This window comes from Macaca nemestrina, chromosome 5, assembly GCF_043159975.1.
Source record: "Macaca nemestrina isolate mMacNem1 chromosome 5, mMacNem.hap1, whole genome shotgun sequence".
Classification (NCBI taxonomy): Eukaryota; Metazoa; Chordata; class Mammalia; order Primates; family Cercopithecidae; genus Macaca; species Macaca nemestrina.
The window spans coordinates 138,436,629-138,460,952 of record NC_092129.1 but is presented as its reverse complement, the minus strand read 5'-3'; the positions used below and the strand labels follow the sequence as shown (position 1 = coordinate 138,460,952).

The window sequence follows — 24,324 nt, the reverse complement described above, 5'->3', positions numbered from 1 at the left end:
AGCTCAGGAGATCGAGACCATCCTGGCTAATACAGTGCAACTCTGTCTCTACTAAAAATACAAAAAAAAAAAAATTAGCCAGGCGTGGTGGCGGGTGCCTGTAGTCCCAGCTACTTGGGAGGCTGAGGCAGGAGAATGGCGTGAACCCGGGAGGCGGAGCTTGCAGTGAGCTGAGATTGCGCCACTGAACTCCAGCCGGGGCGACAGAGCGAGACTCCGTCTCAAAAAATTTAAAAAATAAAAAAATAAAAAAGATATATACAGGGTTTGGTACCACCCACAGTTTCAGGTGTCCACTGGGGGTGTTGGAAGGTACCCCTAGGGATAAGGGGAGCTACTGTGTTGCTCTGGCCATCTGTCTGCTTCCCACAGGCAGCCTTGGTCTGTCTGTCTCAGCCTGCTCATGCTCCTAGCCCATGTGACAGCTTGGATCTTTTGCCCTCTCTAAAAAGATGTTTTCTTTTGTTTTTGTTGTTGTTGTTGTTTTGTTTTGTTTTTAGATAGAGTCTCACTCTATTGCCCAGGCTGGAGTGCAGTGGCCCAACGTTGGCTCATTGCAACCTCCACCTCCCAGGTTCAAGCGATTCTCCTATCTCAGCCTCCTGAGTAGCTGGGACTACAGGCACGTGCCACCACACCCAGCTGATTTTTATGTTTTTAGCAGAGACGGCGTTTCACCATGTTGGCCAGGCTGGTCTTGAATGCCTGACTTCAGGTGATCCACCCGCCTCGGCCTCCCAAAGTGCTGGGATTACAGGTGTGAGCCACAGTGCCCGGCCTAAAGACATTTTCCATGACAACTGTGGTGGTGTGGATAGGTGTGTCAGTCCTTCCTGCAAGTCAGAGCTGAGTAATGACCTCACACCCTGGGGACTGGGTATGCAGCTTCGAAGCAGGGTTTGGGGGCCAGACAGTGAGAAATGGTTTGTTGGGCTGGGTGGTGACTAGGGGACAGAGAGCTCTGGGGAAATGAGACAAGGGAGGTGAGATGGAACCTGAAGTGCCTTGGCCTGCCCTCTGATGTTCTTTCAGTCTTCTCAAACAACAGCATCTTCCCTGGTCCTTCCAGGCCCCCAGGAGAGCTCAACACCCTCAGTCCTCGGAGCAGCCAGGGTAGCGGCTGCCTGGAGTGACTGCATGGTGGAAGGGCATGGAGTGGTTTGCCTTATCATGTGAATGGCCTTAGATGATTGGCTCAACCCAGGTTTGTCAACCCCAGCTCTCTTGACATTTTGAACTGGAAAATTCTTTATCATGGAGGCTTTCCTCTACACTGAGGGGCGCCCAGCATCATCCCTGGCCTCAACTTACTAGATGCCAGTAGCTCCCCGAGACCTGCCCCAGTTATGACAACCAACACTGCCTCTAGACATTGCCACCTGTTCCCTGGGGGCCATCATCACCCTGGGTTGAGAACCTCTGACTCAAACTCTCTGGGAGGCCCTGGCTTCCACCCAGGTCAGATGGGAATAGTCATCCTGATCTGCCAGCTTCACAAATACGGATTGGGGCTGAAACAGAAGTGTTCAGCTCTCCCCCTTCAGGACTGCTTTCCACCCTTCCCTTGGAACCCTCTTCATCTGAAGGGGGCTCCACTGTTTATCCCCCTCAGCCCCCCTCACGGTCTCTTTGAATAAAGACACACACACACACACACACACACACACCCCTGTAATCATAGCCTGAGGGGGTGAGGGGGCTTCCGTTACCATTTCTAAGATAATCCCAGAGAGCTTGGGTTAGAAGAGATGGTTTGAGGAAAATGGAGGGAGAAAAGAATGGGGAGAACTCCCAGACTCTGGCTCTACCCACCCGCTTCCCTGCTTCCCAGCCCTGATGCTTCCAGAACCAGGAAGTCAAAGTGCACCCCACCCTCAGGAGAACGGGATGTGCTTAGAGCAGGGAAAGGGGGATAGTCACTCTCCCGCAGAACCTCCCTGATGATCCCCTCAACCTGGTGGCCTCTTTTCCTGCACCTTCTTCTGTCTCCGTGGCCCTTGGAGCTGAACCTGCGGAGGAATCGCATGGGAGAGTCTTCTCCACGCTCCACGTTGGGGGTGCATTCACCTCGACCCCTCAGTGCCAGCCCAGAATAAATGCTCCATAAAACATGCCTAACATGAGTTAGGGTTTGGTCTCAGGAGCTCAAACCAGTGGCAAAGACAGACAAGCACACACATGACTCCAATATTGGAGTAATATCACTAGTATCATTAAATCCTATGATGGAGGGACGCATATGTGACACAGAGCACAGGCCATGTGATCCTAGAAGGAGCTCAACAAATACTAGTTGACCAGCCAGGTCAGTGGGGAGAAGGTGACTAATGTTTCCTGAGCATCTACTAAACCCCAGTCTTTTTCACACATGTTGCATTCTTCAACCCTGAAACACCCCTCCCATGTAGAATGTAGCAGCCTCTATACACAGGTGAGGAAACCAAGGCTCAGGGAGGTCAAACAACTCGCCTAAGGTCACACAGCTGACACTCTGGCTCCAGCGCAGCCCAAGGCATTAGCTCTGCTAAAAAGGGACAAGCCACCCCTTTTCCAACACCTTTATCCATCCTAACACCCCCTGTCAGCTACTCCACACAGGGGAGGTGACTTCACAAAGACCACACACAAGTTGCAGTATAGTGGACGAAGGGGACGCACCGAGGCCAGCTGACTCACTCATCCTTCTCCAGCACAGCTGTGGCCCCTCACTGTGGCAACCTCCCAGCAAGGCAGCTGGGAGGTTGAGAGCATAGAGCAGCCTGCCCTGACTGTAATGCCCACTGAGTCTGAGGAAGTTCAGCCTCTCTCTATCTCAGTTTCTCTGTCTACAGCAGGGAAGTTATAATAGTAAGCCTAACCAGTGGGGTTGTTGTGAGGATTCAATCAGCTAATGCATGTAGGGTGTTTAGAATAGTGCCGGGCATGTAGTGAGCCCTCAAGCGCTGCTAACTATTATTTTTAGAAATGCTATATAAGGGCTCACTACTCATAACTGAGGCAGGATTCCTAATATCTTCTCATCACAAGCCAAAGACTCTATTGTAGTGAGCCCTCAAATGCTGCTAGCTATTATTATTTTTAGAAATGCTATATAAGTGCTCACTACTCATAACTGAGGCAGGATTCCTAATATCTTCTCATCACAAGTTACAGGCTCTATGGAGAAGCAAAATTCAGGATCCTGAGTCTCCTCAACCTTATTATTTTTTGTTTGTTTGTTTGTTTTTGAGATGGGGGGTCTCACTTTGTCACCCAGGCTGGAGTACAGTGGAAGTGAAGGGGTGGCCTGCCCCTCCACACCTGTTGTTGTTTCTCGTTAGGTGGAACGAGAGACGAGAAAAGAAATGAGACACAGAGACAAAGTATAGAGAAAGAAAAAGTGGGCCCAGGGGACCGGCACTCAGCATACAGAGGACCCACGCTGGCACCGGTCTCTGAGTTCCCTTAGTATTTATTGATAATTATCTTTACCATCTTAAAGATAAGGGAGTGGCAGGACAATAGGATCATTGTAGGGAGGAAATTGGCAGTAAGACATATGAACAAAAACCTCTGTGACATGAATAAGTTTAAAGGAAAATGCTGTGCCTTGAGATGCATATGCAAACATCTCCATAAACCTTTTAGCAGCATTGTTTCAGCCTATCACATGGGGAGAAACCTTGGACAATACCTAGCTTTCCTAGGCAGAGGTCCCTGCGACCTTTGGCCGTGTATGTGTCCCTGGGTAGTTGAAATTAAGAGAATGGTGATGACTTTTAACCAGCAAGCTGCCTTCAGGCACTTGTTTAACAAAGACACATCCTGCACAGCCCAAAATCCATTAAACCTTGTGTCACCGCAGCACATGTCTCTTGCAAGGACAAGGTTGGGGGTAGGGTCACAGATTAACAGCATCTCAAATACAGAACAAAATGGAGTCTCTTATGTCTACTTCTTTCTATATAGACACAGTAACAGGCTGATCTCTCTTTCTTTTCCCCACAGGAAGAATTAGGGCTCACTGCAGCTTCCAACTCCCAGCCTCAAGCGATCCTCCCACCTCGGTCTCCCAAGGAGCTGGGACCTCAGGCACATGCTACCATGCCCAGTTAATTTTTTTTAATTTTTATTTTGTAGGCACAGAAGTCTCACTATGTTCCCCCTTGCTGGTCTCGTGAGGCTGAGGAGGGAGGATTGCTTGAGCTCAGGAGTTTGAGGTTGCAGTGAGCTGTAACTGCCACTGCCCTGCAGCCTGGGGAATAGAGTGAGACTCTGTCTCAAAAAAGTATATCTATATTGAACACTTACTATGTACTCAATACAGCAGCAGGGATACAGCAGCAAACAAAACAGACAAAAATCCCTGCCCTCACAGGCTTTCACTCATGGGGGAGGTAAACAATAAACAAAATATATTGTATATTGGGGTTGCTGCAGGATAGGGAGTAGGGGAGGGGTGGGAGAGAGAAAACATCTATGAAAAATTAACCACAATACTAAGCAAGGCATCCATTCATTCATTGCAAACATTTTTGAGCCAGCATTTTGAAACTGAGTAGTATACAAGGTGGCCTCACCCTCTCCTCTTGAGAGCTCACAGCCTCACAGAGGAGGCAGACAAGTCAACTCAGGGAAGGCAGGTAGTGATGGGTGTCCTAACAAAAGTGTAGGAAGATAGCGCAGCCCCAAGTTCTGTGCGGACACCACCGGGGAGGCTTCACAGAGGAGGCGGCATCAAGCAGGCACTGGGAGGCTGGACAGGACTTTTTCCCAGTGGACCCATTGTGGGCATGGGATCAGGAATGATTGCAGGCAGAGGCACAAGGACGGCAAGAGGAATGAGGGTAGCCTGTGCAGAAAGGCATGGGGCCAGATGGCAGGTGGCAGCCTGGTTTGGGTTTGTCATGCTAACAAGGGAAACACATCTAAAGTATTGGGCAGCGGGTGCAGTATCTATAATCAGGTTTGCATTTTATTTTATTTTATTTTTATTTTTTGAGACAGTCTCACTCTGCCACACAGGCTGGACTGCAGTGGCGCTCCCTCAACTCACTGCAACCTCCACCTCCCAGGTTCAAGCCACCTCCTACCTCAGCCACAGGAGTAGCTGGGACCACAGGTGTGCACCACCACACCCAGCTAATAATTTTGTATTTTTAGTAGACATGAGGTTTCACCATGTTGGCCAGGCTGGTCTTGAACTCCTAGCCTTAAGTGATCCATCTGCCTCAGCCTCCCAAAGTGCTGGGATTACAGGGGTGAGCCACCATGCCACCCCAGGTTCGCATTTTCAAAATCTTAGCTAACACTGTAGAGAACTAGTTGGGGAGGAGGATGTTAGAAGAAAGGGGCCAGTTAGGGAATCATTCTTCTGGCCTAGATTTTTGCTATTTAAGGTTAACTTCTTGAGTGAGCTTTGTGTCAGAAACAAATGCAAACACTTTAGAATATCATCCATCCCCCAGGTGGAGAAGCCAAGGCATGAGGAGATAAAGGGATGTTTTGGGAGGCCTCCCTGTGAGGGGATGCTTGACTTCCAGTCCTCACTTACTGTACTCAATGTGGCTCTGCACAGGGGCAGCCCCTATCACGGGCTGTGCGGGGGAGGACAGGAGAGATGCTAAGAGGGTGCAGTAGATAAGGGGCATAGTGACAGGGTCTGGGAAGATCCCCAGGTCTCTGGCTAGGTGGAGGGAAGGGGAGGACTAGGTTGAGGAGACTGCTGGAGGGACTGTCTCTCCTGGGACGCAGAGCTCAGGAGAGCTGCTTGGCCAGGCAGGGTCTCCCCAAGTCTGGAACACTCAAGAGGGGTCAAAGGGATGGGTCTGTACTGGGAGTGGTAGGCCCAGGGTTGGAGAGGGCTCTGGGGGCTGGCCTTATTCTGCTGGCAAAGCGATATCCTGAAAGTTTCCGGAGGAAGTAAAGGGTTCAAAACCTCATTCAAAGGGAGTTGGTGTGGTGTGTGGTGGGGGCAACATATGTGATGAATTGGAGAGGGTCTTTAGGAGACAAGAGGCCATTTGAGGTCTGGGGGTTGTCTGAAGGCCCTGGCCTCGGCCAGTGATGGTAGCAATGAGATATTAGGGTCCTAGGAGGGGATTCTTAGTCATTGAAGGACTCAATGACTGTTTTGATGTGGGATGCAGTGTGTTGAGATCTTGGGGAACCAGAACAGGGGGGGTCATCATAGGACCTGAGGAAATCCCAAGGAGGTACTCGTGTGGAACAGGAGAAGGGGTTTGCTTGGGGCAGTGGCAAGAGGAAGGGGGATAAGTTCAGCAACAAATCGTCCGTGGATGCCTTTGTAACAGAGATGGGGCAGGTTCTGCCAGCTTTCAACTGAGGAGAAACACTTCCCCTTAGGGGGCTCAGCATAGGGTGAAGGTTGCAAGCTCAGTCCAGGGTCTGCAGTACGGACTTCATCCCACACCCAACCCTCACTGTGACCTTGGGCAAGCTGCTTAGGCTCTGGGCCTCTGCTCCCTTTTCCAGTAATCAGGGTATTGCATGTACCCCCTTGTAGGGCTGGTGTGCCTGGCACAAAGAAGGTGCTCAGTGCTGTCAGCTCTGCTGTTATAACTAGTCTCCTGGTTCTGTTACTCAGGGTAGGAGGAATACCTGAGGCCTCCTGCTCTTGCCTCTGGGGTCTCGCCCTTCTGCGGGTTCAATCAGGGTCTCACCTGTAAACAACCCCAGAACCCTGCTGCCCTCCCTGTAGCTGCACCCCAACCTAGTTCTTTTCCTCATTCTAAAATCTTCCTATACCCCAGCCCCAGCTGGGCTCTGTTTAACTTTAGACCACAGCCTTCCTCCCTTCCTCCCACTCTCTTTCTTATTCTAGGGCCGAGTCTTCCAGAGTCAGCAGAGAGCCTGGATGGATCACAGGAGAAGCCTGGGAGCTCATATGCGGGTAGGACTGCAGACTCAGTCGTGGCTCTGTGGCCTCCCTTTTTTCTTCCTCCTCCTTCACTCTCTTCTCTTCCCCTGGGCCTGCTGATGGGGGAAGTCAGTTGTGTTGTGTGGGGAGGGCGGTGCGGGGAGGGGAGGCTACCCTCAGGAAGGGATGTTGGCGGTTCGCAGTCCCCCTGGGGGAGGAGGTGTGGGCAGGGTGTCCAGAGTCCCAAGCCACCTGGCAGGCCCGGGATCCATCAGCCAGCCTGACTCAACTCTTACCCTGACACTCACCCAGTGCCACCCACTCAGCCATTACCTGACCCAGCCCACCCCCAGCAGCCCCTTCCCTCTGCCCTCCACTCTCTACACTCCATTATTTCCACTCTCCTTAAAAGAGCGGAGTCTAGGCAGGGCGTGGTGGCTCATGACTGTAATCCCAGCACTTTGGGAGGCTGAGGCGGGTGGATCACCTGAGTTCAGGAGTTCGAGACCAGCCTGGCTAACATGGTGAAACCCTATCTCTACTAAAAATACAAAATTAGCCAGATGTAGTGGTGGGCGCCTGTAATCCCAGCTACTCAGGAGGCTGAGGCAGAAGAATCACTTGAACCTGGGAGGCGGAGGTTGCAGTGAGCCAAGATCATGCCACTGAACTCCAGCCTGAGCAACAGACTGAGACTCCGTCTCAAAAAAAAATTAAAAAAAAAAAAAAAAGCAGCATCTGTTTAGATGGTCTGGAGGCCATTTTTTTAAAAAACAGCTTTATTGAGAGACAATTCAAATACCCTACAGTTCACCCATTTAAAGTGTACCATTTGGCTGGGTGCAGTGGCTCATGCTGGTAATCCTAGCACTTTGGGAGGCCAAGACTGGAAGATTGCTTGAGCCCAGGAGTCCAAGACTGGTCTGGGCAACATAGTGAGATCCTGTCTCTACAAAAATTAGAAGTTAAAAAATTAGACAGGCATGGTGGCACACACCTGTGGTCCCAGCTACTCAGGAGGCTGAGATGAGAAGATAATTTGAGCCCGGGAGGTCAAGGCTGCAGTGAGCTGTGATCAAGCCGCTGTACTCCAGCCAGGCCTACAGAGTGAGACTCTGTTTCAAAAAAAACCAAAGGATAATTCCAAAGTACAATTCCAGTTGGGTGTGGTGGGAGTACAAGACCAGCCAACATGGCAAGACTCTGCCTCTTAAAAAAAAAAAGGAAAAAAAAGAGTGTATAATTCAGTGCCTTTTCGTATATTCACAGAGTTATGCATCCAGCACCACAACAAATTTTAGATTGTTTTCATTATCCTCCCAAAGAAATCCCATACCTTTTAGCCATCAACTTCTAATCCCCCATCTCCTTAAGCAATAGGCAACCCCTAATCTACGTTCTGTCTCTCTGTATAGACATTTTATATAAATAGAATCACACAATATGGGTTTTTTGTTTGTTTTGTTTTGTTTTGTTTTTTCAGATGGAGCCTCACTCTGTAACCCATATTGGAGTTCAGTGGCACCATCTCGGCTCACTGCAACCTCCACTTCCTGGGTTCAAGCAATTCTCCTGCCTCAGCCTCCCGAGTAGCTGGGATTACAGGCGCCCGCCACCACGCCCGGCTAATTCTTGTATTTTTAGTAGACATGGGGTTTCACTATGTTGGCCAGGCTGGTCTCAAACTCCTGACCTCGTGATCCGCCCACCTTGGCCTCCCAAAGTGCGGGGATTACAGGCGTGAGCCACCGCGCCCAGCCTATTTATTTATTTTTTTTAGAGACAAGGTCTTGCTCTGTCACCCAGACTGGAGCGCCATCACATCTCGTTGCAGCCTCAAACTCCCGCAGCCTCGAACTCCAGGGCTCAGGTGATCCTTCCATCTCAGCTTCTTGAGTAGCTGGGACTACAGGCACACACCACCATGCCCAGCTAATTAAAAAACATTTTTTTGTAGAGATGAGATCTTACCGTGTCGCCCAGGCTGGTCTCAAACTCCTGGGCTCAAGATATCCTCCCACCTCAGCCTCCCAAAGTGCTGAGATTACAGGCATGAACCACTGTGCCCAGCTTATTACATTTTTTAATTGCATTATTTGTCATTTTTTCTTACACAGAGCCCACTTATACTGATACAGGAATGGTGGCTCACATAAACTACAGCCGGCTCAAGGCCAGCGGCGTGGGTCAGCATCACAATGCCCACAACTTTGGTAACCAGAACTTTGAGGAGCTGCGAGCAGCCTGTCTAAGAAAGGGGGAACTCTTTGAGGACCCCTTATTCCCTGCTGAACCCAGCTCACTGGGCTTCAAGGACCTGGGTCCCAACTCCAAAAATGTGCAGAACATCTGCTGGCAGCGGCCCAAGGTGGGCACTGGAAGGGAGGCATGGACTCATGGACGGAGGGGAGTTTGTAGTGATCCCTCTATCACTTTTAGAATCTTCAACCCCCCACCACCCTATTCTGAGCCTGGCACTAGGCCCCACCTTCATCAGAGCTAGGGACAGTTCTGAATATGCTTAAGGCAAACCTCCCAGGTAACCCTAAGGAAATCACCCACCAGCCTCTGTTATCACAGGCTGCAGCTATGCCAAGTTGGTCCTGTACCCTCTGCCCTCCCCTCATATCTGCTCCCCTGGAACTTCAAGGTGGGCATCATTCCCCAGCAAAGGTGGGAGAAAGGTGGGGAGGGGGCGTCCTGGGCCCCCTGAAACCTTTATTCCTTCACTGCAGGATATCATAAGCAACCCTCTGTTCATCATGGATGGGATTTCTCCAACAGACGTCTGCCAGGGGATCCTCGGTGAGTGGGGCACAGGAAGCTGGTCTCCCCTTGGGGAAGGGGATTGGGGGAGGGGTGCCAGGATGTCTTTTGAAGCTGGAAAACAGGGAGCCCTGAGGTTCAGACAGCCTGCTTCTGTTTCCCTGTCCCTCCCCTTCTGAGGAGATGACAGTGAGAACACCACGCATTCTGCCCCTCCCGAGTCTGGATGCCACTCCCTGCCTGCTGCAGCCTGGGTCCTGGGGGGATATTAGTTATTTATGGCTACATAATACATTACCTAGGACTTAGCAACTTAAAAAAACAAACAGCCGGGCGCAGTGGCTCACGCCTTTAATCCCAGCACTTTGGGAGGCCGAGGCGGGCGGATCACGAGGTCAGGAGATCGAGACCATCCTGGCTAACACGGTGAAACCTCGTCTCTACTAAAAATACAAAAAATTAGCTGGGCCTGGTGGCAGGCGCCTGTAGTCCCAGCTACTCGGGAGGCAAGAGAATGGCATGAACCCGGGAGGCAGAGCTTGCAGTGAGCCGAGATCGCAGCACTGCACTCCAGCCTGGGCGACAGAGCAAGACTCCATCTCAAAAAAAAAAAAAAAAAAAATTTCTTATCTCACGGTTTCTGTGGGTCAGAAATTCAGAAGCAGAATCACTGGATGGGTCTGGTTCAGGGTTTACCAGGAGGCTGCAGTCAAGACATCTGCAACCTGTGATCATCTGAAGGCTTACCTGGGGCTGGAGGGTCTGCTCTTAGGAGGGTGCACTTACATGGCAGGAGCTCTCAGGTCCTTGCTGGCTGTTGGCAGGAGGCCCCAGTTCCTCGCCATATAGGCTTCTCCATAGGACTGCTTGAGTGTCCACAAAAAGTGGTAGCTTGCTCTTCCAAAGCGAGTTATCTAAGGGAGAGGACAAGGAGGAAGCCATAATGCCTTTTCTGACCTAGTCTTAGGAGTTGCACATCATCACTTCCAGCATACTCTATTTGTCAGAACACTGAATCTGGTCCACACTCGAGAGGAGAGGAATTAGGCTCTACCTTTGGAAGGGAGGATGGTCGAAGAATTTGTGGAAACCACTACAGGTGCTAGAACCTGATCAATCTGGGGTATCAAATAGGAGGGCAACAGGGTCCACTCAACCCACTCTCACAAGGCTCCCATGGAAAGCCCCAGGGTAGATCCTCCTCCCTAAGCCTGGTCCTGTTCAAGGATTTCCTCCAGATCCCTCGTTGCGTCTTTAGGGATAAAGCCAGGGTGGGCTTTCTCTGAGACCGAATTCTGTGCCCTTGGGGCAGAAAAAACTGGCAAGGTGTGGGCAGAGCAGAGACCAAGGAGACCTTAGACCCCAGGGCCGCTGCTGTGGCTGCTGTGGCTCAGTAGGCTGGAGGGACAATGTGCTGGAGAAGGAGGGAATTCACTTCTCCCAGGCACTCCAACGGTGAGGGGGATTGGAGCGTCCTTGATATTCCTCTCTCCAGGCAGCCAGGAGGCCATTGGTAGTCATAGAAACTTTCTGGTCCCTCAACCTCAGCCTGGCCTAGGATGCCCAGTACCCTGCCCCTGGACCCCACCCAACAAGGGCTGAGATGCCCAGGAGACAGATGGCAATGGAGGTCTGTAGTGCTCATCTCCCATAGGATTCCCTTTAGCTGAACTTCAGGCCAGGGATACTGCCCCATACCCACTTCAATGCCTAGCTCCAGGGGTCCTGCTGGGGTACATACTAAGCCCTCGGTCCCCAATATAATGTGGGTGACATGAGGGAGAGGCCTCTTGGGACCTTCGTGACCACACCAGTGTACTCACAGGGTGCAGGAAGGTGACTGGATCTGTTGGAAGAATGTGGAGAGTATTGGCTCTGTCTCAAATAAAGCAGGTTACTGGTCAGGTGCAGTGGCTCATACCTGTAATCCCAGCACCTTGGGAGGCCAAGGCAGGAGGATTACTTGAGCTCAGGAGTTCAAGACCAGCCTGGGCAGCATAGTGAAACTCTGTCTCTACTTACATATAAAAATTTACTTTAAAAAAATAGGTTCCTAGAGCCTGAGGCCAAAAGTACCTCTTTCCCAAACTCAAGAAAACAAAAGCATGTGGCTCTCACATAATAGAAAAGGTACAGTCAGGCACTGTGGCTCACGTCTGTAATCCCAACACTTTTGGAGGCCAAGGCTGGCAGACTTGCCAGGAGTTCTTGAGGCCAGGAGTTCAAGACCAGCTTGGCCAACATGGTGAAACCCCATCTCTACTAAATATGCAAAAATTAGCCAGGTGTGGTGGCAGGCGCCTGTGGTCCCAGCTACTTAGGAGGCTGAGACAGCAGAGTCGCTCAAACCCGGGAGGCAGAGGTTGCAGTGAGCTGAGATCGTGCTACTGCACTCCAGCCTGGGTGACATAGCAAGACACTGTCTCAGAAAAGAAAATGTACAGAAACTCACCTCGCCAGAGTCTCTCTGATTTCAGTTTCTCCCTGTTTGCCTTCTTCCTGAACGCTCTTTAGTGGGAGGGTTGAGGGAGGGTGCGTCTCTGCCAGGGAGTGAGAATGGGGTACAGGGTCAAGTTCCTGCTCCCCTAGGCCTTGGATTCTGAGGCCCACCCACACATAAAGGGTTGCTCAGGGGTGGCAAAGCCCTGCCTGTCTTTCCAGGGGACTGCTGGCTGCTGGCTGCCATCGGCTCCCTTACCACCTGCCCCAAACTGCTGTACCGCGTGGTGCCCAGGGGGCAGAGCTTCAAGAAAAACTATGCTGGCATCTTCCATTTTCAGGTGAAGGACAGTGTGAGAGCCACCATGGCTTTGTGGGGAGCGGGGGGGAAAAAGTTTACCTTTTTTCCTTTTGAAAAATAGCATTTATTAGAGTGGGTTTTGGGCTAATCATCAGAGAAATATCTGCCCACCAAAGAAACCATGTAAGCTGATTTTTTAAGTCCCAAAAGAAAATAGTTGTTAGCAATTTGTGGCTCTCTTTCTCCCTTCTCCTTCTCTTCCTCTCCATTGTGGGTGTGGGTGTGTGTGACACTGGTAGTCTGTGTCACATAATTTTTGTAATCTGCCCCTTTAACTGAGCTACATGTAGACAAATTCCCCTCGTGGCAGAAGCTGGAGAGGAGGCGGAGCCAGGTCCAGGCTTTGGGTTGCCTTTCCCTCACTATCCAGTGATTTATTCAGTGATTCAGGAGATTGGAGCCTCTGACACTAGCGTGTCATCAGGTCTGGCCACTAGGAGGCGCTTGATGATAGGGTTCCCACGCAAGGGGTGTGTGTTGCTACCCGCAGATTTGGCAGTTTGGGCAGTGGGTGAACGTGGTAGTGGATGACCGGCTGCCCACAAAGAATGACAAGCTGGTGTTCGTGCACTCAACCGAACGCAGTGAGTTCTGGAGCGCCCTGCTGGAGAAGGCATATGCCAAGTGAGTGCTGGGAGCCGAGGAAGCTGCCTCTGTCTGGGCAGCTGGAATCAGGGGGAGGGGAGGAGGTGGCAGGACATCCCTCCCTTCCCTCACCTCCATCCTAGAGCCCAACAGTGCCTTCTCTGTGCCCACAGGCTGAGTGGGTCCTATGAAGCACTGTCAGGGGGCAGTACCATAGAGGGCTTTGAGGACTTCACGGGAGGCGTGGCCCAGAGCTTCCAACTCCAGAGGCCCCCTCAGAACCTGCTCAGGCTCCTTAGGAAGGCGGTGGAGCGATCCTCCCTCATGGGTTGCTCCATTGAAGTAAGCAAAGCATGGTCCCACCTCAGGGCCTTTGCACCTGCTGTTGCTGTCACCCAAAGGCTCTTCCCCCAGTATCTGCATGGCCAGCACCTTCTCATTCAGTTCAACTGCCTTTTCCCCAGACTAGCCTTCCCTGCCTCCCTGTCTAAAGTCGCTGTCCCCACCCTATTTACTTTCTTTTTCTTTTCTTTTTTTTTTTCTTTTTTTCTTTTTTCTTTTTTTTTTTTTTTTTTTTTTTTTTTTTTTTTTTTGAGACAGGGTCTCATTCTGTCTCCCAGGCTGGAGTGCAGTGGCAAGATCTTGGCTCACTGCAACCTCCACCTCCTGGGTTCAAGTGATTCTCCTGCCTCAGCCTCCCAAGTAGCTGGGATTACAGGCCCATGCCACCAAGCCTGCCTAATTTTTTGTATTTTTAGTAGAGAAGGGATTTCGTCATGTTAGCCAGGCTGGTCTTGAACTCCTGACCTCAAGTGATCTACCCACCTCGGCCTCTCATAGTGCTGGGATTACAGGCGGGAGCCACGGTGCCCGGCCAGCCCTTTTTACTTTCTATCTGGTTTTTACTTTCTCCCCAACATTTATTGTGACCTGAAATTATCTTGCTTATCTATGTTTTCACTCATAGCCCATCTTCTCTGGATAGTACTCACATTCCATGAGGGCAGTGACCTTCTTTGTCTCATTCACTGCTGGACCCTGGAACTTAGGAAGGAGCCCAGCATGCAATAGGCACCCAACCAACATTTGCTCGACAAAATACATGAACACAGGGTGCAACATATGACCCTGCATTCTTGGCATTTATCCCAGAGAAATGAAGACATGTCTCCAAAAATGTTTGTACACAAATGTTTGCAGCAACCTTATTCATCATAGCCCCCAAACAGGAAACAACCTAGATGTCCTTCAATGAGTAAATGGTTAAACAAACTGTGTTGATTACACACCATGGAATACTACTCAGCAATAAAAAGGAACAAACTACTGATACTCAGAGAAACTAGGAGAGATCTCAGGGGAATTATGCTGAATGAAAAACGCCAAACCCAGCCAGGTGCAGTGGCTCACGCCTGTAATTCCAACACTTTGGGAGGCTGAGGTGGGAGAATTGCTTGAGCCCAGGAGTTCGAGACCAGTCTAAGGAATATAGTGAGACCTCATCTCTACCAAAAACAATAATAATAATAATTAGCTGAGAGAAAAGAAAAAAAAAAAAAGACAACCCCCAAAGGTTACACACTGCGTGATTCCATTTAAATGACATTCTTTTTTTTTTTTTTGAGACAGATTCTCACTCTGTTGCCCAGGCTGGAGAGCAGCAGTGTGGTCTCGTCTCACTGCAACATCTACCTCCTGGGTTCAAGCGATTTTCCTCCCTCACCCTCCCATGTAGCTGGGATTATAGGAGCCTGCCACCACACCTGGCTAATTGTTGTATTTTTAGTAGAGCCAGGGTTTCACCATGTTGGCCAGACTGGTCTTGAACTCCCCACCTCAGGTGATCTGCCCGCCTTGGCCTCCCAAAGTGCTGGGATTATAGGCGTGAGCCACTGCGCCTGGCCTTAAATGACATTCTTGAAATGACAAAATAATAGAAATTAAGAAGAGACGAGTGGTTGCCAGGGTTTAGGGAAGGGGAGTCGTGAGAAGAGATGGGTTTGGTTATAAAAGGGTGACTCAAGGGATGCTTGTGGTGATAGAAATGTTCTATATCTTGACTGTGGTGGTGGCTACACGAAACTACACATAATGGAATTGCATAGAGCACACAAAAGTGAGCACTTGTAAAACTGGGGAAATCTGTATCAGGTTTATGGATTGCATCCATATCAGCATTCTGGGCTGGGCACAGTGGCTCACACCTGTAATCCCAGCACTTTGGGAGGCTGAGGTGGGCAGATTGCTTGAGCCCAGAATTTTGAGACAAGCCTGGGCAACATGGCAAGACCCAATCTCTACTAAAAATACAAAAATTAGCTGTAGTCTCAGCTACTCAGGAGGCTGACATGAGAGGCTTGCTCGAGGCTAGGAGGTCAAGGCTTCAGTGAACCGAGATCACACCACTGCACTCCAGCCTGGGTGACACAGCGAGACCCTGTCTCAAAAATAATAATAAAGCTGGGTGCAGTGGCTCACACTTGTAATCCCAGCACTTTGGGAAGCCGAGGTGGGTGGATCACCTGAGGTCAGGAGTTCGAAACCAGCCTGGCCAACATGGTGAAACACCATCCATACTAAAAACTCAAAAAATTAGCCAGGCGTGTTGGCAGGTGCCTGTAATCCCAGCTACTTGGGAGGCTGAGGCAGGAGAATCACTTGAACCTATGAGGCAGACGTTGCAGTGAGTCGAGATCTCGCCACTGCACTCCAAGAGCAACAAGAGCGAAGCTCTGTCTCAAATAATAATAAATAATAATAATAACAATTTTTAAAACATTCTGGTTTGATATTTCACTGTAGTTTTGCCAGATGTTACCACTGGGGGAACCTGAGAATGGGATACATGGGGTTTCTCTGTATGATTTCTTACAATTGCATGTGAATCTACAATTACCTCAAAATAATGATAATAATTTAAAAGTTTAGTTTAAAAGAATTAACCCAGGGCCGGGCGCGGTTGCTCAAGCCTGTAATCCCAGCACTTTGGGAGGCCGAGGCGGGCGGATCACAAGGTCAGGAGATCGAGACCACAGTGAAACCCCGTCTCTACTAAAAATACAAAAAATTAGCCGGGCGCGGTGGCGGGCGCCTGTAGTCTCAGCTACTCAGGAGGCTGAGGCAGGAGAATGGCGGGAACCCGGGAGGCGGAGCTTGCAGTGAGCCGAGAGCGCGCCACTGCACTCCAGCCTGGGCAACAGCGTGAGACTCCGTCTCAAAAAAAAAAAAAAAAAAAAAAAAAATTAACCTGGAGAGCTCTCCCTTCCTTTGGGTGCCCAGTCCAGGTCCTCCGTACCTTCCCTTCCTCTCTGTTCTGTAGGTCACCAGCGACAGTGACCTGGAGTCCATGACCAACAAGATGCTGGTGAGAGGGCACGCTTACTCAGTGACTGGCCTTCAGGATGTGAGTCCTGAGAAACGTGCCCTACCCCGAGGACCCTGAGAAGGAGGAGAACGTCTCCCTGTCCCCATAACTCTGACCTTTAACCACCCCTGCCTACCCAGGTCCACTACAGAGGCAAAATGGAAACACTGATTCGGGTCCGGAATCCCTGGGGCCGGATTGAGTGGAATGGAGCTTGGAGTGACAGGTAGGTGCCCCCAATCCAGGTCAGGGGTGGTCAGAGGATACAGCAGGCAGTGCTAGGTGGACCGACTGGTATCCCATCTGGGAGAAAAACCTGTACAACAGGGCAAAGCCCCTCCCTCTAGATTCTCCATCTAGCTCCGCACCCCAGCAGGCAGGCATTCAGGGAAGAGGGAGTCCCTTGGAGAGGAAGGAGGTGCCACGTGACTTCCGCCCCTCTCCTTCCACCGCCCGTCTCTGCTCCAGGTCCAGCGAGTGGGAAGAGGTGGCCCCAGACATTCAGATGCAGCTGCTGCACAAGATGGAGGACGGGGAGTTCTGGTCAGTGTGGCTTGGAGTGGGCTTCCTACCACTGCCCCAGGCCCTGGTCCTTCATCTCCCTGCTCCGCTCCTCTCTGCGCCTTGGATGCAGAGGCTCCGGTGGTTGTTGAGGGGTTGCGGTTCAGGGAGAGGGAACTGAGGATGCAAGTGTGCTGCTGATGGGCTCCACCCCCACCCCACCACAGGATGTCCTACCAAGATTTCCTGAACAACTTCACGCTCCTGGAGATCTGCAACCTCACGCCTGATGCACTCTCTGGGGACTACAAGAGCTACTGGCACACCACCTTCTATGAGGGCAGCTGGCGCAGAGGCAGCTCCGCAGGGGGCTGCAGGAACCACCCTGGTGGGTGAGGGGGTTCAGGGGGAGGGGGTGTGCAGGGAGTGAAGGATGGGCCATGGCTCACCATGAAACCAGACCTGGGGCACAAGTCACCGGAGTCAGGGTCCATGAGGTCAGGGGTTAGTCAGATTTCACAGCCCCTGTGGAGGAGACAACTCCTGTGTGGCTGGGGAAGCTCGGTCCACCCTGGAAAGGGCGTGGCCAAGGGAAGCCCCCATATAACCATGCTGACCCGCTTCCACCACAGGCACGTTCTGGACCAACCCCCAGTTTAAGATCTCTCTCCCTGAGGGAGATGACCCAGAGGATGACACAGAGAACGATGCTGTGGTCTGCACCTGCCTGGTGGCCCTGATGCAGAAGAACTGGCGGCATGCACGGCAGCAGGGAACCCAGCTGCAGACCATTGGCTTTGTCCTGTATTCGGTGGGTGCCTGGCTGGTCCCCCCGGCCACTCACTCTCTCTCACCTGGCCTCACTCCTTTCTTGCTTGCTTGCTTGCTTGCTTTCTTACTTTCTTGCTTTCTTGCTTCCTTTCTTTCCTTTCTTTCTTTCCTTTCTTTTCTTTCTTTCTTTCTCTCTTTCCCTCTCTTTCCCTCTTTCCCTCTTTCTTTCTTTCTTTCTTTTTTTTTTTTGACAGAGTCTCACTCTGTTGCCCAGGTGAGGGCAGGGAAAGAAAGATTGCAGTGGCACAATCTCCATTCACTGCAAACTCCGCCTCCCCAGTTCAAGTGATTCTCGTGTCTCAGCCTTCCCAGTAGCTGGATTACAGGCATGTACCACCATGCCCAGCTATTTTTTGTATTTTTAGTAGAGATGGGGTTTCACCATGTTGGCTAGGCTGGTCTGGAACTCGTGACCTCAGGTACTCTGCCTGTCTCGGCCTCCCAAAGTGTTGGAATTACAAGTGTGAGCCACCACGCCCAGCCGCCTGGCCTCACTCCTTTCTCCCCAGGGCCACTTCCTGCCTGGGAGAGGAACAGGCTCCAACAGGCTTCATAGCCCTGATTTCTTTTTTTTTTTTTTTTTAAGACAGAGTCTCAATCTGTTGCCCAGGTTGGAATGCAGTGGTGTGATTACAGCTCATAGCAGCCCTGACCTCCCAGGCTTAAGCAATCCTCCTACCTCAGCCTCCTGACTAGCTAGGACTGCAGGCAATTGTCCTGCTAGTTTTTTTTTTTTTTTTTAATTTTTTGTAAGATAGGGTCTCACTATGTTGCCCAGGCTAAGCCCTGACTCTTGAATGGTGCTTTGTGCTTTTCAAGCCAGAGCCAGCAGTTTTCTCTTCATGGATTTTATCCTTTGTGCCAGGCATTGTTCCAAAGGTCTCAGGAATACTACTAATACCTTTAAGGAAGCAGAAGGAGCCTGTGGACCAGCGATATGAAGTCACTTGCCCAAGCTCACACATCCAAGGGTCAGAGGCCAAGCCTGTGTCCTGATTCCCAGGCACTCTGAGACTTTTCCACACGCCGCCCCCTGCGGACAATCCATGCCCCCCGCCGACAATCCATCCCCCTTGTCTGCTCCACCAGCCGCACTCATTCCAGGAGCCAAGAGAAAGCCCTGAGAAGCATTTCCCAAGCCAAACCATGCTTTTCAAAATTCTCCAAATCTCCAAAAGAATGTTGTTCGTTCACTTGCTTTCCCTTCTATAAGCAAGTTATATGGAGCATCTACTGTATGCCAGGCCCCAGTTCAGTCTCCAGGGGTTCAATAGTGAGCAAAACAGACACAAGCCTTGCCCTACTCTTAGGGCCATTAGTCCACCAGGTTAACAGACTGGTGCCTCAGGATGACATTTTTGCTGGGGGTGGTGGCTCATGCCTGTTATCCCAGCATTTTGGGAGGCCGAGGTGGGAGGATCACTCGGAGGATGCCCAAGGAATTTAACACCAGCATAGGCAACACAGCAAGAGCCTGTCTCAACAACAACAACAAAAAATTAGCCGGGCATGGTAGCACACACCTGTGGTCCCAGCTACTCGAGAAGCTGAGGTGAGAGGATCACTGGAGCCCAGGAGGTCAAAGCTGCGGCGAGCCATGATCGCACCACTGCACTTCAGCCTGGGCACAGAGCGAGACCCTGTCCCAAAGACATCGTCAAGGTTAGAAAAGCTCAGGAAAGACGACTCCAGCCCGAGCTCTCCGGTGCACACAAGCACACTGAGGTGCTGATAAGCCACCTCTGCAATACAGCAACCTGTTTAACTTGGTTTAACTCACATTTTTACAAACTTATTTGTCCTCGATCCTCAATTTTAGTAATCTTCTGTTCACTTCCTGCAGGATACGAGTGTTCCACGGAAAAGCAAAACACTGTCCTACATTTTTATCCCAGCTCTTTCACTTTTCAGCCATCTGAGGTTGGACAAATCACCTTACATCTTTGGGATTCTGTTTCCTTCCCTTAACCTGGAATGATAAAAATCTACCTTATATAAACTGTACTTTACTACTGAAAGCTGAAGGATTTTTTTTTTTTTTTTTTTTTTTGAGACAGGGTCTCACTCTGTTGCCCAGGCTGGAGGGCAGTGACGTGATCATGACTCACTGCAGCCTTGACCTCCAGCTCAAGCAATCCTCCCACCTCTACAGCAGAGGGATTGTTAATGCCAGGACCTTTGAACTGTCAGAGCCCGTGCCCCACTCCACCACCCGTGTCCCAGGGCTCTTAATACCCCTCCAAAAACACACGCACACAGACACAGACACACACTATACACATCCCGTTTGGCTTCCGAAGGCCTGAGGCCCTTTACCACCCTAGAGATCTGACTCTCCTCTTTCTTCCCTTCCCAGGTCCCAAAGGAGGTACAGAAGATAAAGATGTGGGGCTTGTTCCTGGACACACACCCACCCCACCCCTGGCTGCAAGTGGATTGGCAAAGGGTGGAATTTGGCGAGAGGCTCTGGGGGTCACTGGGTTAGGATTCCAGCCCTCTTGGGGACTGGTAGGGGTCGGGAAAGGAAGAGACCCTATTGGAGTTGCGGACCACTTAGGTGGTGTCCAGGCCAGGTCAGTTGGTGGTGGCACCTACCTCCAACCCTGCCCGGCCAGGCTGTTCACCTTGGGGGGCCCTCCCTCCCTAACCTCCCGTGCCAGTCCTGTACCCACGTCCAGAGTGCATATAGTTTCAGAACATCCAGGATGTCCCCTTGAAGAAGGAATTCTTCGTGAAGTATCAGGACCATGGCTTCTCAGAGATCTTCGCCAACTCACGGGAGGTGAGCAGCCAACTCCGGCTGCCTCCGGGGGAGTATATCATTATTCCCTCCACCTTTGAGCCACACAGAGATGCCGACTTCCTACTTCGTGTCTTCACCGAGAAGCACAGCGAGTCATGGTAAGGGACTGCACCTCACTGCTCCAAGGCCTGCCACCCAAGAGCTGCAGGATATCAAGCTCAGGGAGCTGCTGTCAGGTCCTCCCTCACTTTGTCCCTATTTTACAGTCAGGGAAACTGAGGCATGAAAAGGTGAAGTCCCAGTTAGTGGCAGAACCAGACCTAGAACTAGAACCCAGATTTCCATGGAGCTGCCCTATATTGCTTCAAAGACATGACATGACCCCCAGAGCACCCTGCTGAAATCCCCATCTCCCTCCCCCGGTAACTCTTGAGCTTTCAATGATTTTGCCCAGGGAATTGGATGAAGTCAACTATGCTGAGCAACTCCAAGAGGTGAGGGGAGGCTGTAGGGCTGGGGGTTGGAAGGAAGCTCCCGGGCCTGTGAAGGAAGTTTTCTGACCAGGTCCCTTTCCCGCTCCCTTGCCCCAAGGAAAAGGTCTCTGAGGATGACATGGACCAGGACTTCCTACATTTGTTTAAGATGGTGGCAGGAGAGGTGAGCAGGCCACAGGCGGAGGGCTGATGGGAGGGGGATGAGGGGCTGGAGGGACCCAAGTGGGGTTCACTGTCCCCCTTCCTAGGGCAAGGAGATAGGGGCGCACGAGCTCCAGAGGCTGCTCAACAGGATGGCCATCAAATGTGAGTCTTCCACTCCTGCTGCACGCGACCCCTCCCCCATATTTTGTGCCCTCTGGATCACTCCCAGTGCCCCCCACGATACCTCATTTACCCTGTCTCTCCTTTCTACCCCCTCCCTTCCTCACAGTCAAAAGCTTCAAGACCAAGGGCTTTGGCCTGGATGCTTGCCGCTGCATGATCAACCTCATGGATGTATCCTCCTGTCCAGTGCTCTCTTGGCCCTGTCCCCTGCCTACAAGCCTGGCCCAGAGGCCAGCCATGCCCTCCTCCCTGATGGGGAGTAGGCTCTGTGGTAGCAGAAGATGCCAGTTCTTCTGGCTGCTACAGTACCGGAATCCCAGGGCTTGTGTGTCCCCTCGGGAAGCCCTGCTGCTTCCCTGTCCCCTGGGATGCCTTCTCCACTCCCTTCTCTGCTGTCCTTGACCACCTTCCAGAAAGATGACTCTGGCAAGCTGGGGCTTCTAGAGTTCAAGATCCTGTGGAAAAAACTCAAGAAATGGACGGTAAAGGGCACTAAAAGGGCAGCCTCCAGGGGTAAGGAAAAGAGGGTCTTAGGAGAGATGGAACTAATGAGGGGAAGCTAGAACCGGAGCCCTAACCACACACACACACCCCCACACCACACTCACACACACACATACACACATACAGACACAACACACACACACACACACACACACACACACACACACACACACACACTAGAAGAGGGTCTGTTGGAGTGTGGCATATTACCCAGTCAAAATATTTTATAACAAGTATAGCTCAGGTATCAACTAGTCATGAAGGATGCACACAGAGAGCGCCGGGCAGGGCACCAGTGCCTCTGACAACCCATGCTTGGCATTAACCCTTAGGTCACCAGATGATAGGCATATCAGGAGTGGGCCAGGGTTGGAGTTGGGGCATGGTGTCTTAGGCCACTGCTGTGAGCCGACTGTCCTAAAGTATTTATTTTTCTTTTCTTTTCTTCTCTTTTTTTTTTTTTTTTTTTTTTTTTTTTTTTGAGACGGAGTCTTGCTCTGTCACCCAGGCTGGAGTGCAGTGGCCGGATCTCAGCTCACTGCAAGCTCCGCCTCCCGGGTTTACGCCATTCTCCTGCCTCAGCCTCCCGAGTAGCTGGGACTACAGGTGCCCGCCGCCTCGCCTGGCTAGTTTTTTGTATTTTTAGTAGAGACGGGGTTTCACCGTGTTAGCCAGGATGGTCTCGATCTCCTGACCTCGTGATCCGCCCGCCTCGGCCTCCCAAAGTGCTGGGATTACAGGCTTGAGCCACCGCGCCCGGCCTCTTTTTTTTTTTTGAGACGGAATCTCACTCTGTTGCCCAGGCTGGAGTGCAGTGGTGCGATCTCTGCTCACTGTAACCTCCACCTCCTGCCTCCTGACTAGCTGGGATTATAGGCATGCACCACCACACCCAGCTAATTTTTGTATCTTTAGTAGAGACGGGGTTTTGTCATGTTGGCCAGGCTGGTCTCGACCTCCTGACCTCAGATGATCCACCTGTCTCGGCCTCTCAAAGTGCTGGGATTACAGGCGTGACCCACTGCACCCGGCCTCAGTATTTCATTACTTCAACCACCATGCCATGCATGTGGCCCTACCACATCTGTCTGTCTATTCAGGACATCTTCAGAGAGTGTGACCAGGACCATTCAGGCACCTTGAACTCCTATGAGATGCGGTTGGCTATTGAGAAAGCAGGTGGCCAAGGGTCAGGTGTGGGCCTTGGGGCAGGGAAGAGGATGGCAGCATCCAGAGGCCTGGACTTTTCCCCTCCCCACTTCTCTGTCTCTCAGGCATCAAGCTGAACAACAAGGTAACGCAGGTCCTGGTGGCCAGGTATGCAGATGATGACTTGATCGTAGACTTTGACAGCTTCATCAGCTGTTTCCTGAGGCTAAAGACGATGTTCAGTGAGTTAGGCATCTACCCACACCCCAGCCTAGGCCAGGGGCTGCGGGCCCTTTCCCATACACCCTGATGGGTGCTGCTCCAGAGCCCCTCCCCCTTACAAGGCACACGTGAAATGGGTTCAAAGCCCAGCTCCGCCACTTGCTGGCAGCTGTGACTTGAGCAAGTCACTTAATCTTTCTGTGCCTCCATTCCCTCCTCTTTAGAATGTGGATAATAATAGTGCTGCCCTCAAAGGACTGAGGTGCAGGTTAAACCAGTTAGTCTATGGAAGGCACTCAGAACTGGGCCTGGCTCCTGGTGAGGCTATGTGAGTTGCTCTCATTAATTCCCCACTGGGCTAGGGGATTTATGTGGGGAACAGCCAGTAACAGCTGGTGTTGCCCCTTCCTACCTAGTTGGGAGTGGTTCTTTCAGAACACTGACTTAGCACTCAGCCCCTCTCCCCCGCTTCCTCTGTAACACAGCATTCTTTCTAACCATGGACCCCAAGAATACTGGCCATATTTGCTTGAACCTGGAACAGGTACTTGGAGAGGGGTGGGAAGGAATCTGCAGGATTGCGCCTGCCTGCCTCGCAACCCCACCCCCGCCCAGCTCTGCTGTCCTCTGGTCAGCATCCTGCCCCCACCTCTTCCCACCCTGGGATCTGCTTCCTGTCTCCACAGTGGCTGCAGATGACCATGTGGGGATAGAGGTCTGCAGGAGCCTGGCCATCTCTACCAGCAGCAGCGAGGTTCTAGCCCAGGAGGGTGCGGTGCTTCTTGTAGCCCTCAGCTCTCCGGTCTCTGCTGATGAAATGGGCTCCAGGTGGCAGTGCCCAGGTCCCAGGTGCCATGTTTACTGCAGCAGTGGGACCTCCGTGCCCACTCCCCGAGCTCAGAGCCTTTCTCTTTTTTCCCAAACCAGGCTTCTGATGGCTGGCTTTCCCCCACCATCGCTCGCTCTCAGAGTATATTTTACTAAAGAGTAGGTGATGCTTCCCCAGGATCCCCCTGGCTGGAGAGGTCAAGAATAGGGAAGGGACTTGTAGCTCATTTCTTACGCTCCATGCTTGCTGTCCTGCTCACACCTCCCTGCTGACCACCCATCCTGGCACAGCCTCTCTCTTTTCCTCCCCACCTGTGGACACTATTCTAATAAATAGCACATGCCATTGGC

The 24,324-nt window shown here is 51.4% G+C and overlaps 1 protein-coding gene across 1 annotated transcript in view; it reads left to right on the top strand.

Moving 5' to 3' along the window:
• The window catches only part of LOC105489549 (calpain 11), a 26,384-nt gene extending 2,060 nt beyond the window's left edge, over positions 1-24,324 (top strand). Inside the window, exons 2-23 of the mRNA XM_011754413.2 lie at positions 6,824-6,892; positions 8,977-9,227; positions 9,595-9,664; positions 12,287-12,405; positions 12,916-13,049; positions 13,184-13,352; positions 16,330-16,413; positions 16,515-16,600; positions 16,843-16,917; positions 17,103-17,263; positions 17,508-17,686; positions 20,063-20,074; positions 20,396-20,607; positions 20,904-20,943; positions 21,041-21,106; positions 21,192-21,249; positions 21,377-21,441; positions 21,684-21,752; positions 22,875-22,953; positions 23,049-23,165; positions 23,631-23,689; positions 23,832-24,324. Coding sequence (XP_011752715.2) covers positions 6,824-6,892; positions 8,977-9,227; positions 9,595-9,664; positions 12,287-12,405; positions 12,916-13,049; positions 13,184-13,352; positions 16,330-16,413; positions 16,515-16,600; positions 16,843-16,917; positions 17,103-17,263; positions 17,508-17,686; positions 20,063-20,074; positions 20,396-20,607; positions 20,904-20,943; positions 21,041-21,106; positions 21,192-21,249; positions 21,377-21,441; positions 21,684-21,752; positions 22,875-22,953; positions 23,049-23,165; positions 23,631-23,689; positions 23,832-23,858 — 2,201 coding nt within the window. The 3' untranslated portion in view covers positions 23,859-24,324. The remainder of the gene's footprint in view (positions 1-6,823; positions 6,893-8,976; positions 9,228-9,594; positions 9,665-12,286; positions 12,406-12,915; positions 13,050-13,183; positions 13,353-16,329; positions 16,414-16,514; positions 16,601-16,842; positions 16,918-17,102; positions 17,264-17,507; positions 17,687-20,062; positions 20,075-20,395; positions 20,608-20,903; positions 20,944-21,040; positions 21,107-21,191; positions 21,250-21,376; positions 21,442-21,683; positions 21,753-22,874; positions 22,954-23,048; positions 23,166-23,630; positions 23,690-23,831) is intronic.